General features: G+C 50.5%; 1 protein-coding gene across 2 annotated transcripts in view; it reads right to left on the reverse strand.

Moving 5' to 3' along the window:
• The window catches only part of Pde2a (phosphodiesterase 2A), an 86,872-nt gene extending 65,232 nt beyond the window's left edge, over positions 1 to 21,640 (reverse strand). The window contains exon 1 of one of the 2 annotated variants that reach the window (XM_090348373.1): positions 21,472 to 21,640. In XM_090348373.1, the coding sequence (XP_090204499.1) occupies positions 21,472 to 21,542 (71 nt within the window). In that variant the 5' untranslated portion in view covers positions 21,543 to 21,640. The remainder of the gene's footprint in view (positions 1 to 21,471) is intronic. The other variant, XM_090348374.1, reaches the window with a different exon arrangement.
• Between the last annotated feature and the right edge of the window lie 5,029 nt (positions 21,641 to 26,669).

Here is a 26,669-nt window from a genome sequence, read left to right on the forward strand (position 1 = left end):
CAACTCAGAACCATTGTCTAGGGAGGTTGGTGGCTTCAAGGTTTCAAGAACTCCCAGAAAGAAAGAAAGTCAGAGCTTCTGTAATAACATACGATTATTCAAAGAGTCTGTGCTTCTTATATTCTGTGAATCTTCAGAGCCCAGAATTCAGAAACCCAAGATCCTAGCATGCTATCCTCCTCGCCACCTGGGATGCATGACTCCAGAACTCAAACATCCAGGTCTCTGTGCCTCTCGAAACCTGATGTTCTGTGGCCTTGAGTGTCTGTGAACACTAGAGAAGGGGCAGGTTCTTGTAACCTTCTGCCATGCCTGCAATAGGAGCTTCTGAGCTCAGAGGTGGAAGAAGCCCAAGAAAATGAACAACCCCTCCTAAATGCTGTAAGAAGCCCTGGCATACTGGCAGGGCCAGCGTGGGGGAGTCAGTTGAACCCCAGAACTCTGCACCTGTGTAACCACAGGCAACACCATCACGTCCCAGCCCAGTGCCTCACTTCGGAACTGGCCTTCTTTGGAAAGTGGTTGTGACAAATACATGAGATGCTTTGAGGATAATCACAGAGTTAGGCGTGTGACCGCTCAGAAAATGATGCCACTTGCTAGTGTCCCTCCCCAGCAGGTATCTGAGTCCCTGAAAGGCTGGTGCTCATAGTGTGGGCACTGGAAATGTTTAACCCCTTTCTGGATGGACAAGTGATATGGGCATACTAGTGTCTATGTTTCCCTCAAGGCCATCCAGCTCCTCTCTTCCCTTTACCCATTGTATTCACTGTCCTTAGTTTAGGTCACAGGATTGACAAGAGGCAAGAGTAGGGCCAGGATCACAGGGGCCTGTCCTATTATTGAGCCTCATCTTGGGCCCTCAGGGAACAGTCTATGGCCCCGGAGTCAGGCTGAGTGGCCATGGGTGATCTCCATGAGAAGGTCTGGCAGGAAGGAAGAACCAATAAAAGCCATACTCTTGATTCCAGTGACAGGTAGAGGCTGAGAATAGCATGAAAACAGGCTAAGAGATGCCAGTGTGGCCCCCTACCCATGAGCTGCAAGTGATGGAGGAGAATTTGATCAACCCCATTTCTTTGCACCTGGCAAAACCCCGCTCCTCCTCAGGAAGTTAACTCCCTAGGCTGCTGACAGAACCATTTCTATGGCCCTGGTGCTCACCTAAACGCCCTGCATGCTAAAAGTGCCCTCTGGCCTCCCTCCCCCTTTGTTTACAACACTCCTCACAACTGGGAACCTGCCCCTCCCTCTCAGACAATACAGGGGAAGGGGAAGCTCCTCTAATAGCAGGCACAAGGTGTCCCATTTTACAGTTGAGGAAACTGAGGCACTCAAACTGAGACGATTTATTTAAACTCACATGACTAGAAATGGTAAGATAGCAATCTGAGTCTGGTCCCTTCCTCACTCCTCAGCTCTTGCCTCTTATAACAGGTTGAGTCCTAGAGGATCTGGGGGCCTTCTTCCCGGCTCTCTTCTTAGATTAAGGGCCACACCTGAGTGGCTTCTTCTACCCCAGGGAGCAAGCCCTCAAGCTCCAAAAGATATCTGTCACTGTCTGTTCTTCTCTTGTCTTTCCAAGCTGGAGGCAGCCTGGAGCCCAGCCATGCTTCCTGATTGATCCAAAGGCACTCAATCAGTAAAGGCTTCCTTAGTGGGACTGGGAGATATAGCATTTCGTTTCTAAGCACCCGTCGCTATGGAAGCCAGGTGCTGCTAGCCCAAGGCCTAGCAACAAAGCGTGGTATGGGGTGGAAGACATTGTCAGGGGCCTTGGAGTCAGCCAGCAATATAGAAGGAGGATGGACTACACTGCTCGCGGGCTGGAGAGCTGGACCTGCTGCACTGGCAGGGCTTGTAAGGGTGGGAGGGATACAGAGGATAGAGAGAGGTGAAGACCAAGCAGGACTGAGAGGGGAGACCCAGAGAGAGGGCCAGAGAGAAATGTGCAGTGACAGACAAAGGGAGTCTAAAGACTATTATAAAAGGCAAAAACCATCCAGGAGAAAGGTGCAGAAAGGTGAAGACAGACATAGCCGGGGGGTGAGACAGCCACAGGGAAATGACAGAGATAGACAAGTGAGATAAGACAAGAGGAGATAAGCCTGAGGCGGGATGTAATAGGGCTGCAATAGTAAAAGGAGAGAACTGGAAAGGAAGAAGGGCAGAGGGCAGAAAGGCCAATGCAGCCCCAGATGCAAGCAGATGGGGGGCGGGGGTAAGGGGGACAGAAATAGGAAAATAAAGACACAAAGGCCACCAGGGTCCTCCAGCCTGGAGTATTTACTTCCTTCCTCTGCAGCAGAGCCTGTCTCAGCACTGGGGACCAAAGATGGAGTAGGCTTGCCCATGGAGAGATGACCACAGCTCTCCATGGAAAGGCTATGACACAGGAAGTCTGGCTCTGGGGGATTTAACCGGGCTTTTGGAGGTCAGGGAAATAAGAGGCCCTTGGCAGACGATGTCTCATTTAATCCTCAGTCTACATAGGGTATGGATGAGAAGACTGAGGCCCCAGAGGGAAGCAATTTGCCTTAGCCACCACTGGCAGCCCGCAAGTGCCGGACCAAGACTTAAACCCTCAGGATCCCTTGAGGCCCCAAAATTATAGAAACCAAGGCAAAGGAGTGTCAGAAAAAGGGTAACCCAGGACTGCTCAGGATCCTTCCATGAAGGATATGCAGGGCTCAGAGCTCAGTGGAGCTCCACGCATCCCCAGCAGCCCGTCTCACTAGACTCCTCAGGGAGGAACAAGATGAAGACTAATTAAGTGCCTACTACGTGCCCCACAGCGCGGAGCATGAGAGCAATATATTCATTATCTCATTAAGTTGTCCATGAAGGTCTCTGAAGGCCATGCACGGAGTCCACTCCCCTGAAGCTGCTGATTCTGGCCTCATCGCCTCACCCCAATCTTCCTGTCCCCCCCATAAGGCAACTCCCGTGGCATGCTCCTGAGATCTGTCCTGGGGCAGTCCACGCTGGGGAGTGTCAATAATGTCTGAATCTCTAGTGTATGAGGAGGAGGAAGCAGGGGAGCAAGTGGAAGATATGGGGCTAGCAGTAGAATGTAGGAGAAGGGGCTGGAGGAGGTGGGGGAGACAGAGAACAGCAGGCTACTGCTTACTTGTTTCACCCCACCCACTGTACACTGGACCACAGCCCAGAAAATCGACCCACGGCGCCACATTCCCCCGGGGCCCCAGTTCCTGGAAGGTAATACTGAAGGGATTGATTGATCTGCCTCTCGGCCTTTCCTTCCCACTGCCTGGAGGCTACCTCTTCCATGTAGCACCCCTGCCCCCCTGCCAGCCAGTGTCACAGCAAGGAGGACGCAAATCCAGGGATGGCCTGGGGACAATGAACAGAGATTTTTGTCCCCTCCACAACCTTACCTCCTCCTTACTCACTCCTCAGGAACTTGGAGCAGGTGTGTGGATGACACGATGGCTGATGAGCAGCTCTGTTCACATATACATGGGTGTGAGATGTGCCGATGGGTGTGAGAGCACACACAAGTCAGTGAGCAAGCACAAGGTGTGAGCCAGCCATGGCTTCAAACCCCAGCTCTTGCACTTCCTGTTCTGAATATATGTGTTGTGCAAATCTCTTGACCTCTCTGAACCTGGGTGTTCTTATCTGTGCAGTGGGGTTCACAATAGTACCCCTAGAATAAAATGACTGTGCTTAGACAGAGCTCTGGTACAGTGCTTGGCAAACAACAATTTTCCACTACACAAAAGCTTTTATGTGAGCTTGTGTAGGTGTGTGCCCGGGAAGGTCCCTTGGGAGGTCCAGGAGGGATTTTTTTTTGCACTCTAGCAAGTAGGTTCAGGATGTTCCCTAACCACAGGGCCCCTTAAAGTGGGGGCTACATGTAGCTCAACTCTCCAGTTCAATTCAGGGGACTTGCTGTGTCCCCTTTCTTCCCCCCACCCTCCAACCTGTGCTAAGCAAGGCTGCAGGGGTGTGTGTGTGGGGGGGGAGATGAATGGTTTGGCAGCCACCAGGCAGGACTGGTGATTAGGAGGCTAACAGCCCAGCATCCGGAGAGGAATGGGAGGGAGGCTGAGCTGCAGGGCCATCCATCAAGGCTGGCAGGCCCAGCAATGCTGCATAGCAGGATGGGGGAGAGACAAGGAGAGAGATGTGAGATGGGGAAGTATAGACATGCCAAGGTCCAGGCAGCCAGACCCAGCAGCACCACTGACCTGGTGTAACCCTGAAGGAGTTACTGTGATCTTGGGACCTCAGTTTCCTCATCAGCACAATGGGGTTAAAGGACTCTCTCTGTGTTGATAGATATCAATATAGCAGGCCCTGGAACAGGCACTGGGACCAGGAAGGGCCTGGACGAGAGTAAAGGGAGCATCAGAGACCCAAGGACACCATCATTGCCTAGAGGTGATCAACTCAGCTAGAGGTCTCTGGAGGGTAGCAAAGAAGGGAATAGAACATAGGGCCTGGACTGTGCCACAAAACCTAATATGAATAAATTTCTGATATGAATTCTTCTTAATCTTGTTTTGTCAGTAGTGGTGCTTGAACTCAGGACCTGGGCATTGTCCCTGAGCTTTTTGGCTCAAGGCTAGTGCTCTATCACTTTGAGCCACAACTCCATGTCTGGTTTTCACTAGTTAGAGATAAGAGTCTCACATTTTCCTCCCTGGGTTCCTGAGTAGCTAGGATTATAGGCATGAGCCACAAGCACCCAGCTAATTCTTCCTGATCTTTTTTTTTTTTTTTTTTCCAATCCTGGGGCCTGAACTCAGGGCCTGGGCACGGTCCCTGAGCCTCTCTGTGCTCAAAGCTAGAACTCTACCACTTGAGCCACAGCACCACTTTCAGCTTTTTCTGTTTATGTGATACTGAGAAATTGAACCCAGGGCTTCATGCATGCTAGGCAAATGCTCTACCACTAAGCCACACTCCCAGCCCCTCTTCCTGACCTTAACCAAGACCTTGACTTCCAGATCCTTCCCCAGATGACATCTTTACTCTCAGGCCAGTGTGCAAGGGCCCTCAACACAACCCTGGATGATGCAAATTTCATTCAAATAGACAGCACAGTCACCCACAGAGTTACCTAGCCAGCAGTCTGTGGCAGAGGTCCTCACTGGGGTCTACCAGAACCCCAGCAAAACTTGTGGATTCTGATTCTAATAACCAAAGCTAAATTAAGTGAGTCATTTTCCCTTTCAGAGTCTTGATTTTCCCATCTCTATATAAACCCCTGTTTAAAAAATCAAACAAGAGTCTTCAGAACTCCTCTTTGCCTGTGAGACAAACTGCACACTCCTCAATTTCCCCATCCTACCCTCAGGCCTCTTCCCTATACCACACTGTCTCACACCCAGACTTTACCTTTCCCATAGAAAACTTCCTCCTCTAGAAAGCTGCTAATAAGCTTCTGGGTGAGCCCAGTCAGGAGCCTCCTGAGGGTACGATATTCCCTTAGGCCATGCCAGTGTGAGGCCCAGGGATAGGGTTCAGCGAATGTGTGAGAAGGGGAGAAGTACAGGAAAGCAGAATGGAAAGGAGAAGAAAGAGAAGGGAAGGAGAGCAACAACTGCCCCCAAAGTGGTTTGGGGTTTGACAGTGTGCACCAGCTCTATTCCACTCCCGCACTTATCTTCCTAGGGCCCACTGGTCCCAGCCCCTTCACACGCAGCAGTTCAAAAGGCCCAGAGCCAAAGAGGTCTCTGGATTTCGTATGCCCACCAATCCAGGCTAAGCATATCAGGCAGTCATCACAGCATGCCGGGTTCTGTCATTACTAATTCATCGCCTGAGCCCTGCACTTCAGCGAGGTGTGAAGAGAGATGGTCAGAGCTCATCAGAATGGCTGCTGGGGACAGAAATGTTGGGGCCTTGGGGACTGGCAGAGATTAAACATCATCACTCTAATTGCGTTGTGTACCCCCCCCCCCATATCTTCATAAGGAGAAACCCAGATCTTTCTCCTGTCATGAACACCTATTCATATATATATACATATATATAATTGTATATCAATGTTCAATAAGTAATGTACCCACTTCCTGACAAATGTAAATGAAAATGGACACCTATTCTTTGTCCAGCTCCATCCAAATAGAGAGATCAGTTAGTGAGGATATGGGAAGTTGTCTGCCCAGCCTCTGTGAATAGGCGTCTAAACCCATAGCTCATTAATAGGTCAAGAGATGTCCCTGTTCTTAACCCAGAAGAAGAAAGATGGAGAGAAGGGGAAGGCAACATGCCCAGTGTTCTGCTCCTTCATGCAGGCATACTCCGAGTATCTCTAAAAACGCGCTCATTTAATCCTAAGAATGGACAGAAAACCATCATGACCATATTTTACATATGCCTGGGAGTTCCCTTTGCCCTTCTCTAGGTGCTCTGCCTACTCTTATTCTAATGTCCTCTGCATGCACAGCAATGGCGGGTGAGAGTCCAGACCGCCCCTGACACAGGTCTGGTGATTCCTCTTTCTTTTACCCTGGATTGTAGAAATGGAAACCAGCAAATCTTCACATCCTACCTACTTTTATAGCCACTAAAAAACTACCCCCAAATCAATAAGGAAAAGAGCTGTCCGTGGTTCTGAACCCTACCTAGCCAGTCCAGCACCTGTAAATTGAGCCAATTCACCTAATACACACACACACACACACACACACACACACACACACACACACACACACGTATATGCATGCATGTATGCACACATGCACACACATCACACACACATGCGTGCACTGCCTATTTCCTTCACCACAAAACCTTAGGAAACAAAAGAACTTTTTTGAGCAGAAGCATAGGAACAAAACTAGTACGCAATAAAGAATTTATTGAGTATCTAGTATGTGCAGTCCTCTGAATGAAGCCAAGGATGCAGTAGTAGTGGAACAGGTTTTGTGCCTTGCAAGGTGTTGGGTCTAGCCATCGTCACAGGAACCTGCTTGTGCATGCAGCAACTGTGAGGCATTGCCAGGGCAACATGAAAAGTCCAGTCCTTTAAAAAAAATATATTGAAGCCCTAGGGTGATTTAAAAGGGGGGGACAGGCTTAAGATATCCAGATATTGACCAACAAAGGTAAGACTCAAACCTAGATATGTCTAGCTCCTAAGTCTCATTCTTGCTCAGTTCCTGGGTGTAAAGAGGAGTCACCAGCCAAGCCTTTGTTCTCTGAGAGTGTAATCCAGTGTCACTGCCATTTTTCAATAAGCCTGGCTGAAAGGTGATCCTTGAGTTTAATCTGCATCCCCTGCTGCTGCTCTGACTTGGTCGTTCTTTGTTAAGGCCTCAGTGGGATGGAGGATCACTTTCCACCTCTGTGCAGACACCTGGAGCACTCCCCTGAGCTCTCAGCCCTTTCTCCACCCCCACTGAGCACCGAGCACCCCCCTAAAGAGAGAGTGAGGTGTGTACTCTAAAAATACCTTAAGCTTGTGCTCTAATTAAGCAGAGTGAGTCACTACTTTAAGTAATTTATTGCTAGTTACATAATTGCTTTAATATTTAGTTCTGGATCTGGGGAACAAAAGTGTCCGTCTTCTTTTGAAGAAATTGTTAACCCTTAGAGAGGGGCTTATGACCCCTGGGTGGGGAGAAGATGGAGGGAGAAGTAGTCATTTCTACTAGCCCTCTGCTCTAGTCTGGGTCAACTTATGATCCACACGTGGTCCAAGGAGGGGCAGGTTTGTGAAAGCATCAGCTCTCTCTACTCCCTGCCACTCATTCTGGGCCTCTGAAACCATCACTTGCAGCCAATGCAGCCCTTGCTTTCAGGTGTTGTCATCAAGAGCCACTACCTGAGCTTCCATTCCCTGCCTGGCCTCATTACTCAGGCTAGCTTGCAGGAACCAGGACTGCAAAAGGGGAGCAGTTCCTGGCATATCAGATGCTGCACTACTCTTCAATTCGCAGGCCAGAGCCTCTCACCATCCTACAGAAAGTCATCAGCAGGGGGGCTGGGAATGTGGCTTCGTGGTAGAGTGCTTGCCTAACATGCATGAAGCCCTGGGTTCAATTCTTCAGTGCCACATAAATAGAAAAAAGTCAGAAGTGACACTGTGGCTCAAGTGGTAGAGTGCTAGCCTTGAGAAAAAGAAGTTCAGGAACAGGGCCTAGGCCCTGAGTTCAAGTCCCAGGATGGACTGGAGAGAGAGAGAGAGAGAGAGAGAGAGAGAGAGAGAGAGAGAGAGTCAGAGAAAGACAGAGACAGAGACGGAGAGACAGAGAGACGGACAGACTCATTCTCTTTTACTAATTTTATTATATGTAAGTTATACATCAATAAAACAATTATTTAAGAAATAAGCCAGGCAGCCAGGCTTGGTGGGTCATGCCTGTAATCCTAGCTACTCAGGAGGCTGAGATCACCCCACTCCGTGAGAGTCTTTTTTTGCCAGTCCTGAGCCTTGAGCTCAGGGCCTGAGCACTGTCCTTGAGCTTTCTCAAGGCTAGAGCTCTACCACTTGAGCTTCAGCACCACTTCTGGCTTTTTTTCTATGTATGTGGCACCAAGGAATCGAACCCAAGTCTAAGTGCATGCTAGGCAAGCACTCTACCACTAGGCCAAACTCCTGGCCCCTTCATGAGATTCTTATCTCCAATTAAGTACAGAAATAGCTGGAAGTGGAGCTGTGACTCGAGTGGTAGAATACTAGCCTTGAGCTAAAAAAAAAAGAAAGGAAAAAAAAAAAAGCTTAAGGACAGTGCCCAGGCCCTGAGTTCAAGCCCCAGGACAGGCACAAAAATCAGAAGAGATACCACATCTCCACCTTCTCAATCCTCACATTAGGAACTGTTAGCAGATTAATACCACATAGAAAGAGAGGAAAGGCAGCACACATAGTAGGTGCCCATGTACACATGTTAGTTTGACTCAGTGCCAATTAGCAAGGCAATCCTTGGTGCCTCGTGGGTGTACCTGAGCTTCCTTGATCTCATTAGAACTCCCTGCTATTCTGCAGCCTGGAGATGGAGCCCAAGTAAATGTGTCACACGTTACCCTCTGTGTCTCATTTAATCCTTGCAGCAGTGTAATGAGGAGTCCTGTATGGAAGAAGGAACAAAAGTAACAGAACTCACACAAGCAGCGAAGACAGGACTGGAACCAAGGCTTGTGTTTGTAATCACTCTCACCATCTTCCTTTGTGACAAGAAATGGCATGGGTTAGGATTCAGAGGATGTAGCCTCTGATTGCAGGACCTTACTAGGCTTTGAAGTATGAGTAGAAGTGGACATTGTGGTATACATAGGTAATCTTGCTCACTTGGGCAGGAAACTCCAGAGTTCAAGGCTGGCCTAGGTTACATAGTAAGGGGTGAAAGAAAGACGAAGAAGGAAAAAAAGAAGAGGAGGAAGAAGAGAAGGAAGAGGAGAGAAGGAAGGAGAGGAAGGAGAAAAAGAGGGAAGAAGAGAGAGGTGAGAGAGATAGGAGCAGAGCACACCCAAGTGGAGGAGATGGGAAGTGAGTGTGTAAGATCAGAAATGTGGCGTGAGACAGGACAAGGGAAGAAGGGAACTGGGTCAGGCAGCAAACCTGGAAGAAGCATAAAAGAACTCAGCAGAGTCTGAGACAACAAGGCTGAGGATGGCGGGCTGTGCCTGGGGTGGCTTAAAAGCTTTCTCATACCCTGAGTATCCAGGGCGTTCTGCTGCTCTTCTTGATTCACTTCCTAGAAAATGGTCTCTATGCAGTTTCATCACTTTAGTGACCCTCTCACACCTCAGTCACTATCTCATTGAACTCTGGCAAAAAATGCCCAATATTTCAAACCTGATGGGCTGCATGGAGAACAACCAATGAGACCACAGTGCAGGGAAGTGCTCCAAGATGAGAGAAGATGGAAGATCCCTGTCCAAGTTCAGGGGAAGAGGCTCTGTGAGAGGGGACACCATGACCAGAAGAGTAGTTGGAGTTAGCTGGGTCTAAAGGGGGAAGGGGATATTGAGGAAGGGCCTGCCAGACAGAGGGAACAACATATGCAACATCGCGGAGGTCAGGGGTAGTGCACAGGTGGTTGTGTGCCTGGTTTCAGTTTGTTCTATTTATCTGAGCTTCAGGTCAGTGTTTAGATGCATCCTGCATCTGTTGTTCACTGTTGCTTACTTGATACTGACATGACTGAGCCTGGGATACACCATGTCTGACAACTGTGGTGAGTTTTCTATGTTGGCCTCCATTGAGCTTGCTTCTCTATGAACACCTGAACCAGCATTCATGCCCCTGTGCTTGGGTTGGGTCTGAGACTCGGGGTAGTGTATGTTTGTGGCTAGAAGCTCAGACAGCTGGGGCCAGTGGAACAGCTTGGGCAGAAGATGCTGGAGCTGGGACCTAGTTGCCCACAATAGTACCTAATGATCAGCAAACACTTAGTGGGGCGGAAAAGTGCTTGGAGATGCTAATTATCACTAACCATGAGTCAGGGCTCAAGGCCCAGTGGAGAATGGAAGTGCCCCCACTGACACATAGCACATGGATGAGCTGACTTGGCCAAAATCCCTAACTCCCTCAGTATCCTAGAGGGGACATCGCACTGACTCATCTCCCAGGGAGACCAAAAGTGAGGTTCTTGACAAGAAGGATAAAAGGCCCAGAGGAGGAAGGCAGTCCTCCAGGGAGGACTGGACTTGACACAGACCATATCAAGATTAAGAGAGGAGGCAGAGGTGGGGCATGGTGGCTCATGGCTGCAATCCCAGCTACCCAGGAGGTAGAGGCAGGAGGATCATGGTTCGAGGCCAGCTCAGAGAAAGTCAGCTTGAGATCCTATCCGTAAAACAAATGAAAAGCAAAAGACTTGGGGATGTGGCTCAAGTGGTAAAAGTGTGAGGCCCTGAGTTCAATTCCCAGACAAGGAAGTTGTAGCCCATCTTTGCTGTCAGAGTCATGGGGAAGGGTACCATGCATTGGTGCTTCTCAGAGTGAGAAATGCAGTAAGCATGTGGCAGAGGGGTTTTCTCCAGAGGAGGGTCTGAAGCTGCTACACATCTGTGCATTGGTAGGAGGACTCGGGGGAATGGTTCTCCCCCAGATGTGAAGCCAGGCAGTGCCCCCTGCCTCTCTCACCTGTGAAGCTTCTCACATCCTCAGCCACCCTATGTGACTCATGTGAGGTTCCGTACAACCTCCTCAGTAGTTCCCTACTTCAACTAAACCCAATGCTAACCATGGCCTGACCTCTCCTCTGGTTTTCCTATAGGAGCTGAGCCTCCACTGACCTTCAGCCTGGGGCCCTGATCCTACCACCTCCTCACTTCTCATGATTCTCCACCCCTGGGTTCTTGCTGATCCTCTGCCTAGAACATTTCTTCCTCTTCTCTTCCATCTAAAGCACTTGAGGGGCTAAACTCCTGTGTCACCTCCTCAGGAAACACCCTTGTGAGTTGCCCAGAGCTCACCCCACAAGGGTGACTGCTTGTATCTGGATGTGCCTATGGCTCACAAAGAGGAGAGAAGGAGCCAGGCACTGGTGGCTCACACCTATAATCCTAGCTACTCAGGAGGCTGAGATCTCAGGATCACAGTCTGAAGCCAATCTGTGCAGAAAAACCCACGAGACTTATGTCCAATTAACTAACTACCAAATGCACTGAAGGGGAGCAGTGGCTCAAGTGGTAGAGCACTAGCCAGCAGCATAAAAGCTCAGACACAGTGCCCAGGACAGGCACGCACACACACACACACACACACACACACACACACACACACACACACACACAGAGGAGAGAAGGACTGTCTGGTGCATCTCCATGGCCAAGACACTGAGCAAAGGACAGAGGACCTCAAGGCATTTTAAAGATGAGTGAGATGAATGAGCCAGAGGGTTGCAAAACACTGAATCCTGAGAATGGTTCAGTGCTGTGTACACATAGAGCAAAGTAGTCACAGCAAAAATAAGTCCCTAATCATCCTGTCCATGGACAACTATGTGCATATGGGGGCCCTCACGAAGCTCCAGAGGTGTCTGGCCAGCCCTTTTGTCAGCAAATGGGACAAAGTAGATATTTGAAGATAGGCCCTGGCTTTGGCACAAACTCTGGGACCAATCAGCTGTGTAATCTTAGGCAAGCCTTCGCCCTCTCTAAGCTTCATTTTCCCTTCAAGCATTTGTGTCTCCTGACCCAGCCTATAACCTTTTCGGCTGGGTTCTGGACTCTAAAGGCTGCTTCCGCTAGTCTCCCTTATCCCCAGCTTCCAGGAGAGCAGAGGACATGAAGGAAGAGGGCTTTGATTTTTACCGCTCACTGACCAGCAGCAGCTCTGGCAGGTAGCCCCTTAAGCAGGGCTCTGGTTTTCCATCCATGGCCCTCAGGCCTCTCAGATATCCGCTATGGGTTTCTCAATCTTCCCCTGCCTTTGTAACAGTTTCTTCATCAAACTGTCCTCAGTTAAACCACCTGTGTGACATTTGTTTCATTTCCCCTCTACAAATGTGGTTAGCTTCTTGAAGGTTTATTGAAGTGATTAAACAAGGTAATTAAAAAAGAAGCCATAAAGGGCAATTGGTAAATGTTACTTCTCTCCATCTGGCTCCTGATCTACCCCACTTGGAGCTGTAAGATCATCCTGAATTATTTAGCAGAGAAAGGATGGAGTTCCAACCACCTGCTTCTATCCCAGTTCCTTCCCTGTCCCAACAGCAGAGCTCCTGCCACACTAACCCTGGGCCTGACACTCTCCCACCCCATGACCCAGGACAAGCCTATCTGCTCCTTCCTTGCCAGGGGGCAATGGCAATGCCACCGCCCAGTGACTTTGTACTCCTCACCCCACCAGAGCTCCCCAAATCTAGAGAGTGTCCTCACATCTCAGCCTCCAATTCCCAGACCTGCAAACAAACCAAGATTCCTCCAGTTCCCAGGAAAGGGATATCTGCTTCCAGCTCAACGATCTAACATTACCACTGGCTGCCAGAGCAAGCCCTCAGAAGCCAAGATTTCCTCAACCAGGGACTGTAGCATGTCTTGCTCTGGTCCCTCCACGTTAGCTATAGCTTAAATGTCACTCCAGAGACTTTGCAGCCAGCTTCCCTGCAGGCCAGAGTTTCACAGCCTCACTAGGCAGGTAGTGCACCCCTGTTGATACACACGACCACCACCACATAAAGCTCAGCCCTTCTTCTCAAGATGCTCCTCTGCCCTTCAGACTGCTCTGCCTCCTTACCCTGAACCCAGATGACCTCCAGGATTCTCCAACCCTGGACCTGAGTCAGTGACAGGAGTCCAAAGAAAGATTGTAATCCTCCCCTGCCCTGCCCACAACGAGGCTCCTCCCACCAAGTGCCTTGAACTTCACAAGCTCCCAGGAGGACTCTGCAGTCAGAAACTCTTAGAAACTTCAAAGGCACCACATGGGGCCTGGGGACATGATAATGCCCAGGTTCAAGGCCCCAGCTGCTCCAGAGGCTCCTAGATCAGCCATACTCCTTTCTGCACAAGCCCTGCCTTCCACCTGGCTCCCGCAGGATAACCTTAGGTTATGTCCCTCTCTAGACAGCATTTTTTCCTTCTGTACAAAAATGGGCTAGGAGTCCCTGAAACTCTATTAATGGGGTGCAGGTGTGATATGAAGAGTTCTGGGGAGAATGGAATTTGTATTTCTCAGCCCCATCCAGTTCCTTATCCCTCTGGGTTCTAGTTGAGTCTGAACACAAAGACACATTGTTCCTTCAGGATGCTCAGGCCTTTCCCTGAGGGAAGTCCAGTCTCACCTGCGGATGAAGCCATCACAGCCTCTTCAGCCCAAGCTCACATCCACCCAGCTCTACCATTAGGCAGGTGGGACTCAGGAGAGAAAATTATGAGTAGTCACAGACTGGTCAGCAAAGTACTGAGTCACCCATGTCCTGCTAAACACAGGACTATGTCACAGAGACACACTTATGTGGGCAGCCCCGGTGTACACAAACACAACCACACCCATACTATTTATCATAATCCAGAATAAAAACAGATACACATACTCCCACGCATAAGCACCCGTGTGTTGTTTTGTTGTTGTTGTACCAGAGTTTGAGCCTAGGACCTCACACTAAGCATGTACTCTATTGCTAGGTCATACTTACATTACATTCACAATTCTATACAAACGCAGACCTCCCCACTCTTATCCTCTTAGATCAACATACACATATGCATAATTGGAAACTTCCTCCCTTACACACCCATACACACACATCCAATCACACAACCAATCATACCCCACATCTCACTACTAAGCCAATCAAAAGCAAAACATGACCCTTCAAAACCTAGATCCCGAATGTGACTGGAAATCCATTCCATGGCTGCAGTCTGTTCCAGAGGTATGAGAAGACCATTGCGTGCTGCCTGGCTTAGCCGCTCCAGTGTGTCCATCCCTAATAAGTGGGGTCCAGCCTGTCATGACTTCATTGTCCCAGTGCCATTGCAGCGGGGCCCTCTTGCCCTGAGCGGCAGGGGAATGGAGAGCACCGGGCTGCCTTCTGTCAGCCTTCCTCTCACCTCCCCCTGCATCCCCTCTTACTGGCCCTTCAAACATAAAGGTTCAAGCTGGAATGAACGCCATGCTGGAGACATGCAGCTCTGTGTTGTGGCTCCTAACCTGTGGTGGACAAGCAAGGAGAGGAAGAATATGAAGGGAAGAGGAAAAGGAATAGCCAAGTGCTGGGTGCTCTAAGCATGGAGTTTAGAAGGCCAGGCTGCCTTCAGTTTCTTCACTTCAAACATTCAACCCGGGCTACAAGATCATTTCTTACAAAGGCCAACAATGACCAGGTCCAGTCCTTGATCAAAACCTTTGAATGGATCCTGGTGGGTCACAGAACCAAGTCCAGACTCTCCATGTGGAATCAAGTCTCAGCCTGGCTCATCCACCTCAGTCTCATGTCCTCTAGAGCTCAGCCTCTGCCTTCTAGCACTGGACAGTTCTTGCTCTACCATTCCACTGCTGCAATGCCTCACCCCCAACTTTTATTACCCATGTTTCGCCTGTTCTGAAGGGCCTGGCTTTTGCCATATGGAACAACAATAAATGGAATGAGTAAAAGCTTTGCAGGCAAAGGACCTGTGCTTCCAGCTGGGTCCCACTAATCCCAGAATGAACACCTTTGGGCATCTCGGTCCCTTCTTGGATTCTCTGCTTCTTCATCCAGAAAACAACAGCCTGTTAGGTTTGTGGTGAGGATTAAACAAAATCATAGATGTGAAAATAGGGCTCGGGCATCTGTAAACTTCTGTGTGAATGTGCATGGAGTTATAATTATGGCTTAATCCTTTTATCTCTGTTCCCACCTACATTCCCCCAACACACCAGCAAGCTGGTGGGGAGGAGAGAAGGAGCCGACTGCTTCATCTTCGGGCCTCCCAACCCCCAGCACCCAGCAGAGCCTGCCAGCAGCCCACCTCAGCAGCAGGCCTGAGTTTGGGTGGAAGGAAGCTGTACCCAGTATACTGTCTGCAATTCTCTTCTGACTACAACTCCCAGAATGACTCATGAGCTGCCATGGGTGTGGCCACAGTTTAACCCTTTCCTCATCACGTCCTTTCTTCCTAAGGATTGGTCTTCACAGGGGCCTGTTCCTGAGACATCTCCCATAAACTATTTGCGCCTCTCACCCCATCTTCCCACGGCTCTATTTCAGACCTCTCTCCCACATGATGACAGTCTCTGGGCTTCGAGCTACGGTCTCTTTTCCTCCAGGCTCTCATCAATTCTTTCTAAACTGTAGGTAACTGTGGGTGGTTCATAATGGCAGCCATTAAACTTTATGAGCACCTGCTGCATGCCTGGTGCTGTTCTCACTTCCAGAGTCTGCACAACCAACCCACGAGGAAAGTATGATCATCTCCACAGCACTGTTTGTAGAGGTTCAGGAGGAAGTTGGCAAACTTTCCCAAGACTGCACAGCCGTGGCATAACCTATGTCTTCAAAGCCTGCTCTGAAAACTGAGTAACTGTTCAAAGACTAATCGTCCAGAAATCCCAGGGTCCATACATCTCTGCATGTGCATTGTGAGGAAGGCCTGCTAGATAGCTAACTCAAATCCCTTCACCATACCAAGCCACAGTTGTCTCCTGTTTTGGAAGAAGAGCAGGGGTAGGGTGACTTTAAGAAGTAGGTCACATCACTGGGGACCTGGCCTTTCCCAGGGAGCAGGCAGATGAACAATGGAGGTAAAGGTGCAAACAGACCCCTGTTACTAAATCTCAATGTCCCTGGAGGACAGAGCCCTGGGGCCTCTGCCCTGGAGGCCACTGTGCGTGGCTCAGACAAGCTGAGCACTAGCAGCAGCAGACAAGGCCATTCTGGGCAGATCAGGGCGGAGGACAGCATGGAAGGATGATGATGTCTCATTTTCCCAGTCATAGCTGCCAAGCCCAAGCTGGCTGATTTGCATATTACTTTGCATTCATTTGCATGTCAGTTTCTGGAAAGAACTCACATTCTAACACTGCCTCTCCCTCTTTTCCAGGGTTTCTGCTTCTTCAATGGACTGCTTATTCCCAAGCAGGGCAGAGCCTCTTGGCAAGCCACGGTTAGGGGCCCTGGGACAAAGATGTCGCAAATTTACAAAGGTGTATACATGTCAGGGCTGCTGGAAACACTTTCATGACAGAAAATGCTTCCTGTAGTCTAACCTTGATCCCCTGCTCCGCTCCCATTCCATCTCAGCACTTCTCTCCATCCTTGTACCTCATGCTTGGATCACTATGGACTCTCCTTGTCCTGACATAAGCAAGACCATGCCATGCCAGCTCTGCCCTGGCCTGCACGCGTCGCCCTCCCTCTTTCCTGGAGCAACCCTTCCTTTGGCCTCAAGTAACTCTCCTAAAGTCAGTCCTAAATCACTTCCCCCATGCTAGGCGCTGGTGGCTCATTTCTGTCATCCTACTCAGGAGGCTAAGATCTGAGGATCGCAGCTTAAAGGCCGCCCAGGAAGGAAGGCCTGTGAGACTCGTCTCTAATTAACTACCAAAGCTGGAAGTGGAGCTGTGGCTCGAGTGGTAGAGTGCTATCCTTGAGCACAGTAACTCAAGGATAGCTCCCAGGCCTGAGTTTAAGCCCCAGAACTGGAGCACTCTCTATGTCTCTCTGTCTCTCTCTGTATCTCTGTCTCTGTGTCTCTCTCTGTCTCTCTGTCTGTCTCTGTCTCTGTCTGTCTCTGTCTCTCTCTCTGTCTTTTCTCTCTCAAAAGAAATCAACTTCCCCCAGCATGGGCACAGTGTCATGGTCACTGGCTCTGTCTGTCTCTTCTCAGCTGCCCTGTTCAGATGGGCATCAATCCAGCGAATCACTGGTAAATGCATGAGTGCTCCAGCGCCCCCACTCAGTCCCCCCTCTCCCTGACTTCATTCACCTGCAGAAGAATCCAACTCCCCTTCTGTCCTGGGATACTTTCTCCTTCGTCCTCACAGCCCACTCTCATGCATGTAGTCAGGAAATTTCACAGTCCTTCTGCACTGGTAGGCAGTTCCTCCTGTCGTCTATCTTTACTCCCTTTCCAGGCCATGCCTGATTCTTGGAGAGGAGTCAAGTCTGCCCCCACACTCAGCTTCACTATGTGTAGCTGCAGTAAAGGCTGCTCATGTCTCCGCTCTCTGCCTAAGATGTGTTCATATCACTCCTGGGTCGTGACGCCTGGGCCTGGCCTGCTTCAGAAGATGATGACCTAGGATGGACAGAGGATGCAAGGCCAGTCCATGTAGCCTGGAGAGCCAGGCCCCGCAGGAAAGGCAAAGATATTCCTCCCAGGAAAAGGGGATGAACATCCTTTCCCCAGCCATGCAAGTAGGGGGCCAGGCGGAGCCACAGGCACAATGTAGACAGAAGGAAAGCAACTGCTAGAAGATAGCCCAGCTCCCTTTAATGTCGCCTCCCACTCTGAGACCCTGTGTTGGGAGTGGCAGAGGAAGTAAGCCCAGGAAGCCACTGTCTTTGAAGAATTCCTTGGCTGGCTGTGTAAGGTGATGAGAGAAGGGTGGGTTTGATGCATGCTTTTGATCTTAGACCATCAGGGACAGACACTTCAGAACGGATCTTGAGTCAAAGGGAGGGGGCAACAATGGAGGGCTTCCTGAGGGAGGCATCCTAGTCAATAGACTTTTCCTAGAACCTTTCCTAAGGAAAGCGTTAAGCCTTCTCCTGTTCTGCGGGTCCCTTCTGGCTCCTGTCCCTTGCATATCCTATGGACTTTCATACCAGCCCAGCTTCACATAGCCCTGCAGTCTTCCTTGCCTGGGCAATTGCTACCCATCCTTCAGGGACTAGTGCAAGCCCCAGCTTGCTGTAGGCCTTGAGGTGGCACCTCTGGCTCCCTCTTACTAAGAGCAAGGACTAGGTCAGTGTCCTCTGTGTCCTCAGGGACCAGCCCAGGGGGGCATCAAGCAGACCCTGGGGAGACCCTGTTGAATGAAGGCCCAAGGAGGGTGCAAGTGAGCAAATGCAGAAATGAAGCCATGCTGAGTGGGTAGATTTGAAAGGCCCAAGCAGCAGAATCTCTGCAGAGTGCCGGCCTGGCCTGACAGCAGTCAGGCTGGGGGTGAGCCTCATAGTCCATTAAGACTGGAGGGGTTAGTGCCGAGAGCACTGCCCGCCCCCCCAACACCATTTGGCTAGATCCCAGCCAAGCCATCAGAAGTCCCTGGGGACAGGAGGCTGGAGTGGGAAGCAGGAAGAATGGCAGGAGTTGCTTGGTGCGCAGGGAGAGCTGGGGCATGCAAAGAGTATGAAGGCAATTAACCCTCAGTGAGCCGCCCCAGCTCAGCCAACTGAGGGCTTCTCTGCAGGGCCCAAAGGAAGATACTGAGGATCAATTGGGAGGAAGAGATCCAGCCCCAGCCTCCAGGCAGGAGTGGTTGGCAAAGCCATTGTTTTCTTTTCTGTGATCTCTGACCCTGGGCATCCTAGCTAGGAACTCGGTCAGGGTTTGACCCCATTCACTAACAATCCACACACCTAGCTTGCCTGAGCTTGCCAAGAGCTCTCTCTCCCCGACACTGCTTCTTAGAGTTTCTGCCACTGCTTTCTATTCTTTCCCATCCTTCCTATTCAGCTTTCCCTGAGTTCTAAAAGGTCTTCCTACAGAAAATCTCAATCTCAAGTTGGGTGATCTGAGGATCACAATTCAAAGCCAGTCCAGAAAAGAAAATCCATGAGACTATTATATCCAAAACTACCAATAAGCTGGGATTGGAGATGTGGCTCAAGGGATAGAGCACTAGCCTCCAGCAGAATAAACTAAGAAGAGTTATCAGGCTTTGAGCTCAAGCCCCACTATCACCAGCATACACATGCTGAGTGTGTGCACAGAAGCACACACACAAAAATTCTGGTCTCAAGTTGGGCACTGGTAGCTCACTCTTATAATCCTAGCTACTCGAGTGGCTGAGATCTGAGAACCCAGTTGCAAAGCCAACCCAGGCTGAAAAGCCCATGCGACTCTTATCTCCAAACAAACTACCAAAAAAATCCGGAAGTGGCAGAGCTCCAGCCATGAGCAAAAAAGCTCCGGGACAGTTCCCATGCCCTGAGTTCAAGCCCTAGGACAGGCAAAAACAAAATAATCTTGGTTTCATCTGCCCTTTGACCCACTTGGCACCAGGCCTCACAGTTCTCTGCATTGGCTTGGCCTCACGCTGGTCTCCTGGCCTCCACGCTCTATTCCATTTCAACCTCAACAGTGCCACCGGGCCAGGTTTCTAAACCTCAAATTGGATCATGACCCTTTCCCGCATAAAACCTTCCCAGCTCCCCTGGGGCCCTCTGAACAAAGCTCAAAAGACCTGGAGTCCAAAGTGCTACAAGATGTGGGCACCCACCTGCTCCTGCAGCCACTTCTTAGTGCTGTCTTCTACACCTTCTCCCCACTTCTCCTAACACATGCCCAACCCAACCCAGGGCCTTTGCTTATTCTGTTCCACACCCACCCTACCTGTTAGCTTGATGGTGATCTTAACTGCTTAATTATCCTCCAGCTATTTTGTGTCTATAAAGCTTAGGAGGCCCCAGAGAGCACAGCCATTATTGTCTATTTTTTTTCTGCGTGTCTCCACGGGGTACAGAGTAAATTATCCTGGGCAATGGAGGTGGTCACTGAGCCACCCTCTCCCTGCCTCTTAGGGTCCTAGCTGTGTCCTCAACCATTAAGGGAAACACTCTACATACATGCTTAGATGAACACATACACATAGGCACATCCAGAGCAAGCACGATGCACACATACCCATGCACCCCAGCACACACTCATACACCCACGCCAGAACAATTATGCTAACAGACACATCCACCTCCACACATCCACACAAATGCAGCAATGCTGTCATTCACACACTAACAAATAGCACAGCACATGGAATCAAACAACATACAGAGCGGGTCACTGTTTTACAGATACCACACCTGTATTAGCATATCCCCCAATGTGCAAAAAATCTACTATATAGCCTAATTTATGTACACACACACACACACACACACACAACCTACACCCACATTCAGACACGTGCAGAAAAACTCCTATAGTCACACAGATACTCATAAACCCAGTGTTTCACAACAGGCCACCAAGGATGCCAACTCCTAACAGCCCCTGTCCACCCAAGTTTCCCCTCACCTTCTCATGCATTCATGCATACACACACTTACATAGCTTGTACCTCTCTGACTTGGGTGCATGCACACACACGCGCGCACACACACACACACAAACATACAAACACACACACCCCACCGCCCCCCCCCACCACTACTACCACCACCATCACCTGCCTGCCTTCCCACAGACATTAAATGGGCATCTCCACTGAACATCCCACATCCCCTTCACTTGCATGTGACCCCTCTGCCCCCATCTCCTCATGTTTGTGGACAAACACAGGGGTCTTGTGTCAACCTGCTCCACATCACTCTATCCAGGGACAGATGCTTTGGGGCAAAGTTGCATTAAGTGATGGGCCTGACCCTAATTTCCATTACCATGGAGGGTGATTAGCTGGACCTTCTCTTGCTCCAAAACAGACCACTCTTTATATTTCTATTTCTATTCATATTCATTCAGTCCTCTCCCCCCTCCCCACAAATATACACACACAACCACACTCCACATTCACACATTCACACTCATGAGTAGAGATTCTGCCCCTCTCCAGGGTCCTGAACCATTCTATCCCAGCCCCCAGAGTTCCTCGGGAACTCCTCAGTCAAACTCCCCCACCCCCACCCCCAAGGGAATTGTTCATCACGGCCCCCTCCCCCAGCCAGCAGCTCTTCCCTGGGACCCCAGCTTTATCGCTTTCTAGAGAGGTGCCAGACATTCCCACTCTGCCTCTCCGGCCCCCACTAGGCTGCAGTCCCGAAGCCAGGTCCCCAGAGCAGGATCGATCCTCCCACGTGGCTCAGCTCCATGTCAACCCCCGTTCCTGGAAGGGACTCCCTGTCTGTGGCACCCCTTGTGCCACCTCCCAGACCCCAGACCCTTGCTAGTACTCACGGCTCAGCCGGTCGCGCTGCCGGGTACTGCTGGCTCCTGCAGAGGATGGAGTGGCCGCATGCCTGCCCCATCACTCCTCATCGTCTGCCTCCCCAGCCAGACTAAGGTGGCACCTTGCCCTGTCCCCTCCCCCTGCCCTGACTTCTAGGTAGGGTACCCCCAGCAGGCACAAGGACCTGTCCCCTGCTTATCCAGGACTCAACTCCCCAACCCAGCGCTGTTGCCCTCCCGCTGTTGCCCGCCTCTCCCGCTGCCACTGCCTCTGCTGCTCGGCTGGCTCTGGGAGGAGGTTGGAGCAGGTCTGATAATGCAGAAGGGGGAGGGAGGAGGGAGGAGGAATAGAGAGAGGCCCAGACAGAGAGGGAGGGAGGGAGGGAGGGGTAGAGAGTGACTCTGATGAGGAAGGAGGGAAAAAAAGGCACACACAGAGGGGGAGCCTGAGAGATAAACAGCCAGAGACTGGCAGGGCGAGAAACACCCAAAGGAGAGGAAAGAAAGACCAGAGCAAGACAGAAAAACAGAGATCAGAGAGGGACAGGGGGAAATACACACAGCTAGAAACAAAGCTAGAAAAGAAAAAAAGAAAAACATCAGAGGCAGAACTGGAGAGAGAGAGAGAGAGAGAGAGAGAGAGAGAGAGAGAGAGAGAGAGAGAGAGAGAGAGAGAGAGAGAGAGCAGGAGGAGAACAGGAGGGGTTAGTCATAAGGATTTATGAGGATTTATAATTCTCTTGGGCAGGGATGGGCCGGCAACTCAAGGGACAATTGGCTATAACTCATGCCCTCTGTTGTACCATTAGGGTGAGGGGCAGACACATGCCCTCCTCCACTCTAAGAGGGTCAAGGCTCAAGGCTCGTGCAAACTAGCTTCCATGCCCCTGGGTGCTCTCACTGGCAAGGGCTATGTCCTACGGTGCTTTCCAACATTCAGCACACTTGAGAGGCTTTGGCTGATTTTTTTTTTATTCAGAACCTTGTTACAATGTTCCCCTCTTGGGACACTGATGGGAGCTGATATTTGACTATGAATTTCTACAAGGAGTGGTGGATGCCCAATACACAGACAGCCCCCTCCCACAGCCTTCACTACCATAGGCTATAGAAATGAGGAAGGCCTGCTGTGCCCAGGGAAGGCTCATCAGGACAAAGTTTCAACTCAGTGGAATAGAAGCATATTAGGTAATGGGCTAGGTAGAAAGTTGTCTCAGCAGACATCCTATTATATACATATACACATATACATAAATAATGCACACATATACATACACCTATATAATACACACACACACACACACACACACACATATATATATATATATATATATATATATATATATATATATATATATATATATATGGGGAAGTATTTTGAGCCAGGAAGTAGACATGGACTCCTGGCTCTGCCATGAAGATAGTCATTCATTTCCAAACTCCACTAACCAATCCCATCAGATATGGTTCAGACTGTCTCTTGTCTTGGAGAAGAACCCAGGCTGGGCAGGGGAGGGGAAATTTGTAGATGATAGGAGAGTCACACAAAAAGTCTGTGTGTGGAGTGCAAAGGGGACCCATAACTGCCAGGGGTTGGCAACATTTGTGGAAGAAATAATCTGGTCTTTACAGCGCGTGTGTGCCTGGGGGTGGGGGGGAGAGGGGAATACTCTTACCAATGAACCTTCTAAGTTGTAGGGGAAATGCCACCCCTGAGAGGCCCTAAGCAAACACCCCTAAAACTGACTGAGAACCTGACCTTAACTGCGGGAGCAGGGGTGGACAGGCAGAGAAAGCAATAGTCTCCAAGCCTAGGAAGTGTCAGGGGAAGCATGAGGCAGCCTACTTCCTTCCGGAGCCTCAAAGGTACGGCTGTAGATTTCTGAAAGTTCCAGGCAAATTACTTTCTCACTCACAGAGGGCAAGGGTTAGGCAGGTCCTAAACCATCAAAGCCATATCAGAACTCCTGTCTTCCTCCTCAGCCAGATGCATCTCTTGGACCTCACTGCTCCATTCCTACTAGCAAAGAAGGTGTTCTCTGAGACTGTGGACCATGGCCAGACTTGGTCTTTCATAGCTCCGCTAAGGTTCAAGAACCTGTTCATTGGCCTGAGGGTCTTGGCAGTAAGAAGATGCATCAGAAGAGTTCAAAGCTGGGTGTCTCTTGGTATGGCTGGCCCCACCCAGCCCTTAGTTCCTTTTCTGCACTCCTACTCTGAAAACTATGGTAGGCTTTTTCTGCAGAAAGTTCCTAAGGATGTGGTGGAAGAAAAGATCTCCCCCTCTCAATGCCCCAATGCCTCATGGCAGCCTAAAAGTAGGGTTTACAGGAAGGTCAAGGCCTAAGGGGTACTCCAGGACTCAGAGCCAGGCAGGTGGGATTCAAATACCAGCTCAGCCACACGTTTACATTCGCTTTCACTTTTTTTTTTCCCAGTCCTGAGCTTAAAGCTCAGGGCCTGAGCACTGCCCTTCCACTTTCTCAAGGCTAGAACTCTACTACTTGAGCCTCAGCACCACTTCCAGCCTTTTTTTTTTTCTATATATGTGGTAACAAGGAATCGAACCCAGGTCTTTATGCATGCTAAGCAAGCACTCTACCACTAGGCCAAACTCCCCGCCCACTTTCACTTCTCTGAACTGCAATTTTGTTTTTTTACAGTTCACAAATTCTGAGCTCAAAGGGCTTTGGGATTTGGGGACTATGTCTAAAGTTTCCTGTAAACAGCGAACATCTCCCCTCCACTTAAGTGATGGAATTGAAAAACAGCCCCAAGTGCTGGGTAGGAACTCCTGCAGGGCAGGAAGGGTGGCAGAGGTGCAGAGATACAGAACTGCACACAGTCCAAGACACTCCACCCCAACTCTTGCTGCCGTTAGCCCCGCCCAGGCCGCAGGCCCCGCCCCAGTCGCTCTCCAGGGTGCTGAGCCGGTGCCTTCTCAAGCCCTGGCAGATCAGCAGATTCGTCTTGAAGGCAAGCAGGACATTCGTGGGAAGCACCCAGGTTGTCCAAAGTGATGGGAGGATGCAGTTCTGGAACCGACCCCGCGCTGTCCCCATTGCAGACTCCACAGACTTCTCAGCACCCGCCTCCTCCCCTTCCTACTGCTCTTTCCCTCCCACCTTCCAGCCGGCCCCTCCTCTGCCTCTCTCTGGCTCTCAGTACACAGCTGCACACAGGTGTGGGGTGGGGGGGGCGGTACCTTTCCCCATTCTCCCCCCACCCCATTCCCCCCTGGGTGAGGAGCCAACCCCAATATATCAACACCTCTAAGTGTTTCCTGCCCTCCACCCTCTCTCTAGAGCACTAGTGTCTGGTAGTTTGCCTCGTAGACATCTTGTCTGCGACACCCTGGTCAGCCTCTGACACAAGTATTCAACATCCAACTCCACTTTTGTGTAATCAGTTACCAGGAAATGAAACTGCCCAGTCCTGTGGACTCCTCTCTCCTCTACTGTCTGTGTTGTCTATATCCAGAAGCCTGTGGATTCTCTCACACCCATCCACCTTTTCTAGGCCCTAGGCCCCAGCTTCCTTCTTCCTCCACTTGGCACTGCCCAGTTCCTACCTCCAGGGAAGTCCCCCCCCCTTACCACACCCATCCTGATCTTGTGACACTTTCCCAAGACAACTATGAGGTCATGCAACTCCCCCATAACCTTCTGTGGCTCCCAGTATCCTCAGGGCCAAAGCCAAGCTCCTCAGTTGGCATCTAAGATCGCTCTTCTCTGGCACTGGCTGCCTCTCCATTCCCTGCTCCCTGCAGGCTCTGCTCCCTAAGCATACTCCAGCCCTTGACTTTACATGGTGGGTCTCTCCTCCCCGCAGGGCTTGCAATTCTCCTGCCAGGCCAGCTCAGCCTACACCTTCCTCACTATCCATAGGATTCTGAACTGAGAACTGAGCAGTCTTTGACAGCCTCTCCTGCCTCTAACTTGCCACCTGTCCCACCACCTCACCCTGTGTGTTCAGGCTCATCTCATTTTTGTCTATTGCATCCTGCTTTCCTCAAGAACTGGCCAAAGGCCTTTATAGCCAGGCCCTGCCCACAGCCTTTGAGTAGCCAAGTACAGGGAGCCGGAAGAAAGGAAAGGGGACAGACGGGATGGTGCACACCAGGGCTCAGCCCCGCCCCAACCAGGGGCTGCAGGTGTATGTGGGGGCCGCAGGTGGTAGGGACTGGCCCTCTGCTGTTCAGGGCAGGCTTCGGCTGTGGAACATCCTCAGCTCCCTGGGGAAGGGCTGTTAATTGGCATGCCATGGATTTCATGGAAAACTGGTCAGGACCTCCTGGATGACTTCCTCTAGCGAGGGTGGAGGGGTGGGGGGAGTGCACAATGGGCCTACACCTGGGTGTTGGCCACAGGAGACTGGAAAGGGGAGGAAAGGGGTGGCAGCAGCCCTCCCAACAAGGAAGCTCTGATGATGGGAAGCAATGCCCTGGAGAAGGGCATTAAGCATAGATTACATCACACCACGGGTGACATCGCCTTTGGTGACACAGAAATGAGAGGCCACCCTGGCTGCTGGAACAGCTTTAAGCTGGAGCAGCTTCTCTGGCACCTTGTGAAAGTGGCACTGGAGATCCAGAAATCGGGTTGGTAAGTTTTGGGTCATCTTCAGGCTTCAAGATGAGTCAGAGCTGCCCTGTGAGGGGCAGCATAAACCTTTCCTCCATAACTGCTGGGCTGGGGCGTGAGGCAATGGGCAAATAGCAAGTTAGGACAGAGGCAGCTGAAGAATCCAAGACTACCCTCCTCCCTACTCTGCCTCATGTAAGTGTGCACTGATGTGACCCAGGGAGAATGGGGAGACCTGGGATGGGTAGAGAAAGGAAGGAGAGGGAAGTCAGCCCGGAATGGAGTTAGACATGACACATGGGTGCCTTCTGCCTAAGGCACGAATCAGGAAGTAAAAGGAGCTAGAGCCTACAGAGTGCAATCCGTCACCATGGATGTGGATGGAAAGATTAGATCAAGGCGGGCACCCAGCACACAAAGCACATCATTGGCAGAGCTAGACCAGGGACTCCTAGCCGCTGTGCCCCATACAACTTCCTCCTCTTCCTCTTTCACCTTCCCAGTTGGGACAGAGGCTCAGGAAAGAAGGCTGTGGATATGACCTGAGACTGCAGAGGGCTCTCGGTCTCCAAGGGTGGAGTTCCACAGGGATGAGTCAGGACAGAAGTGACCTCTGAGGGAAGG

The sequence above is a fragment of the Megascapheus bottae genome, chromosome 16, assembly GCF_031878675.1.
Source record: "Megascapheus bottae isolate mThoBot1 chromosome 16, mThoBot2.hap1, whole genome shotgun sequence".
NCBI classification, from domain to species: Eukaryota; Metazoa; Chordata; class Mammalia; order Rodentia; family Geomyidae; genus Megascapheus; species Megascapheus bottae.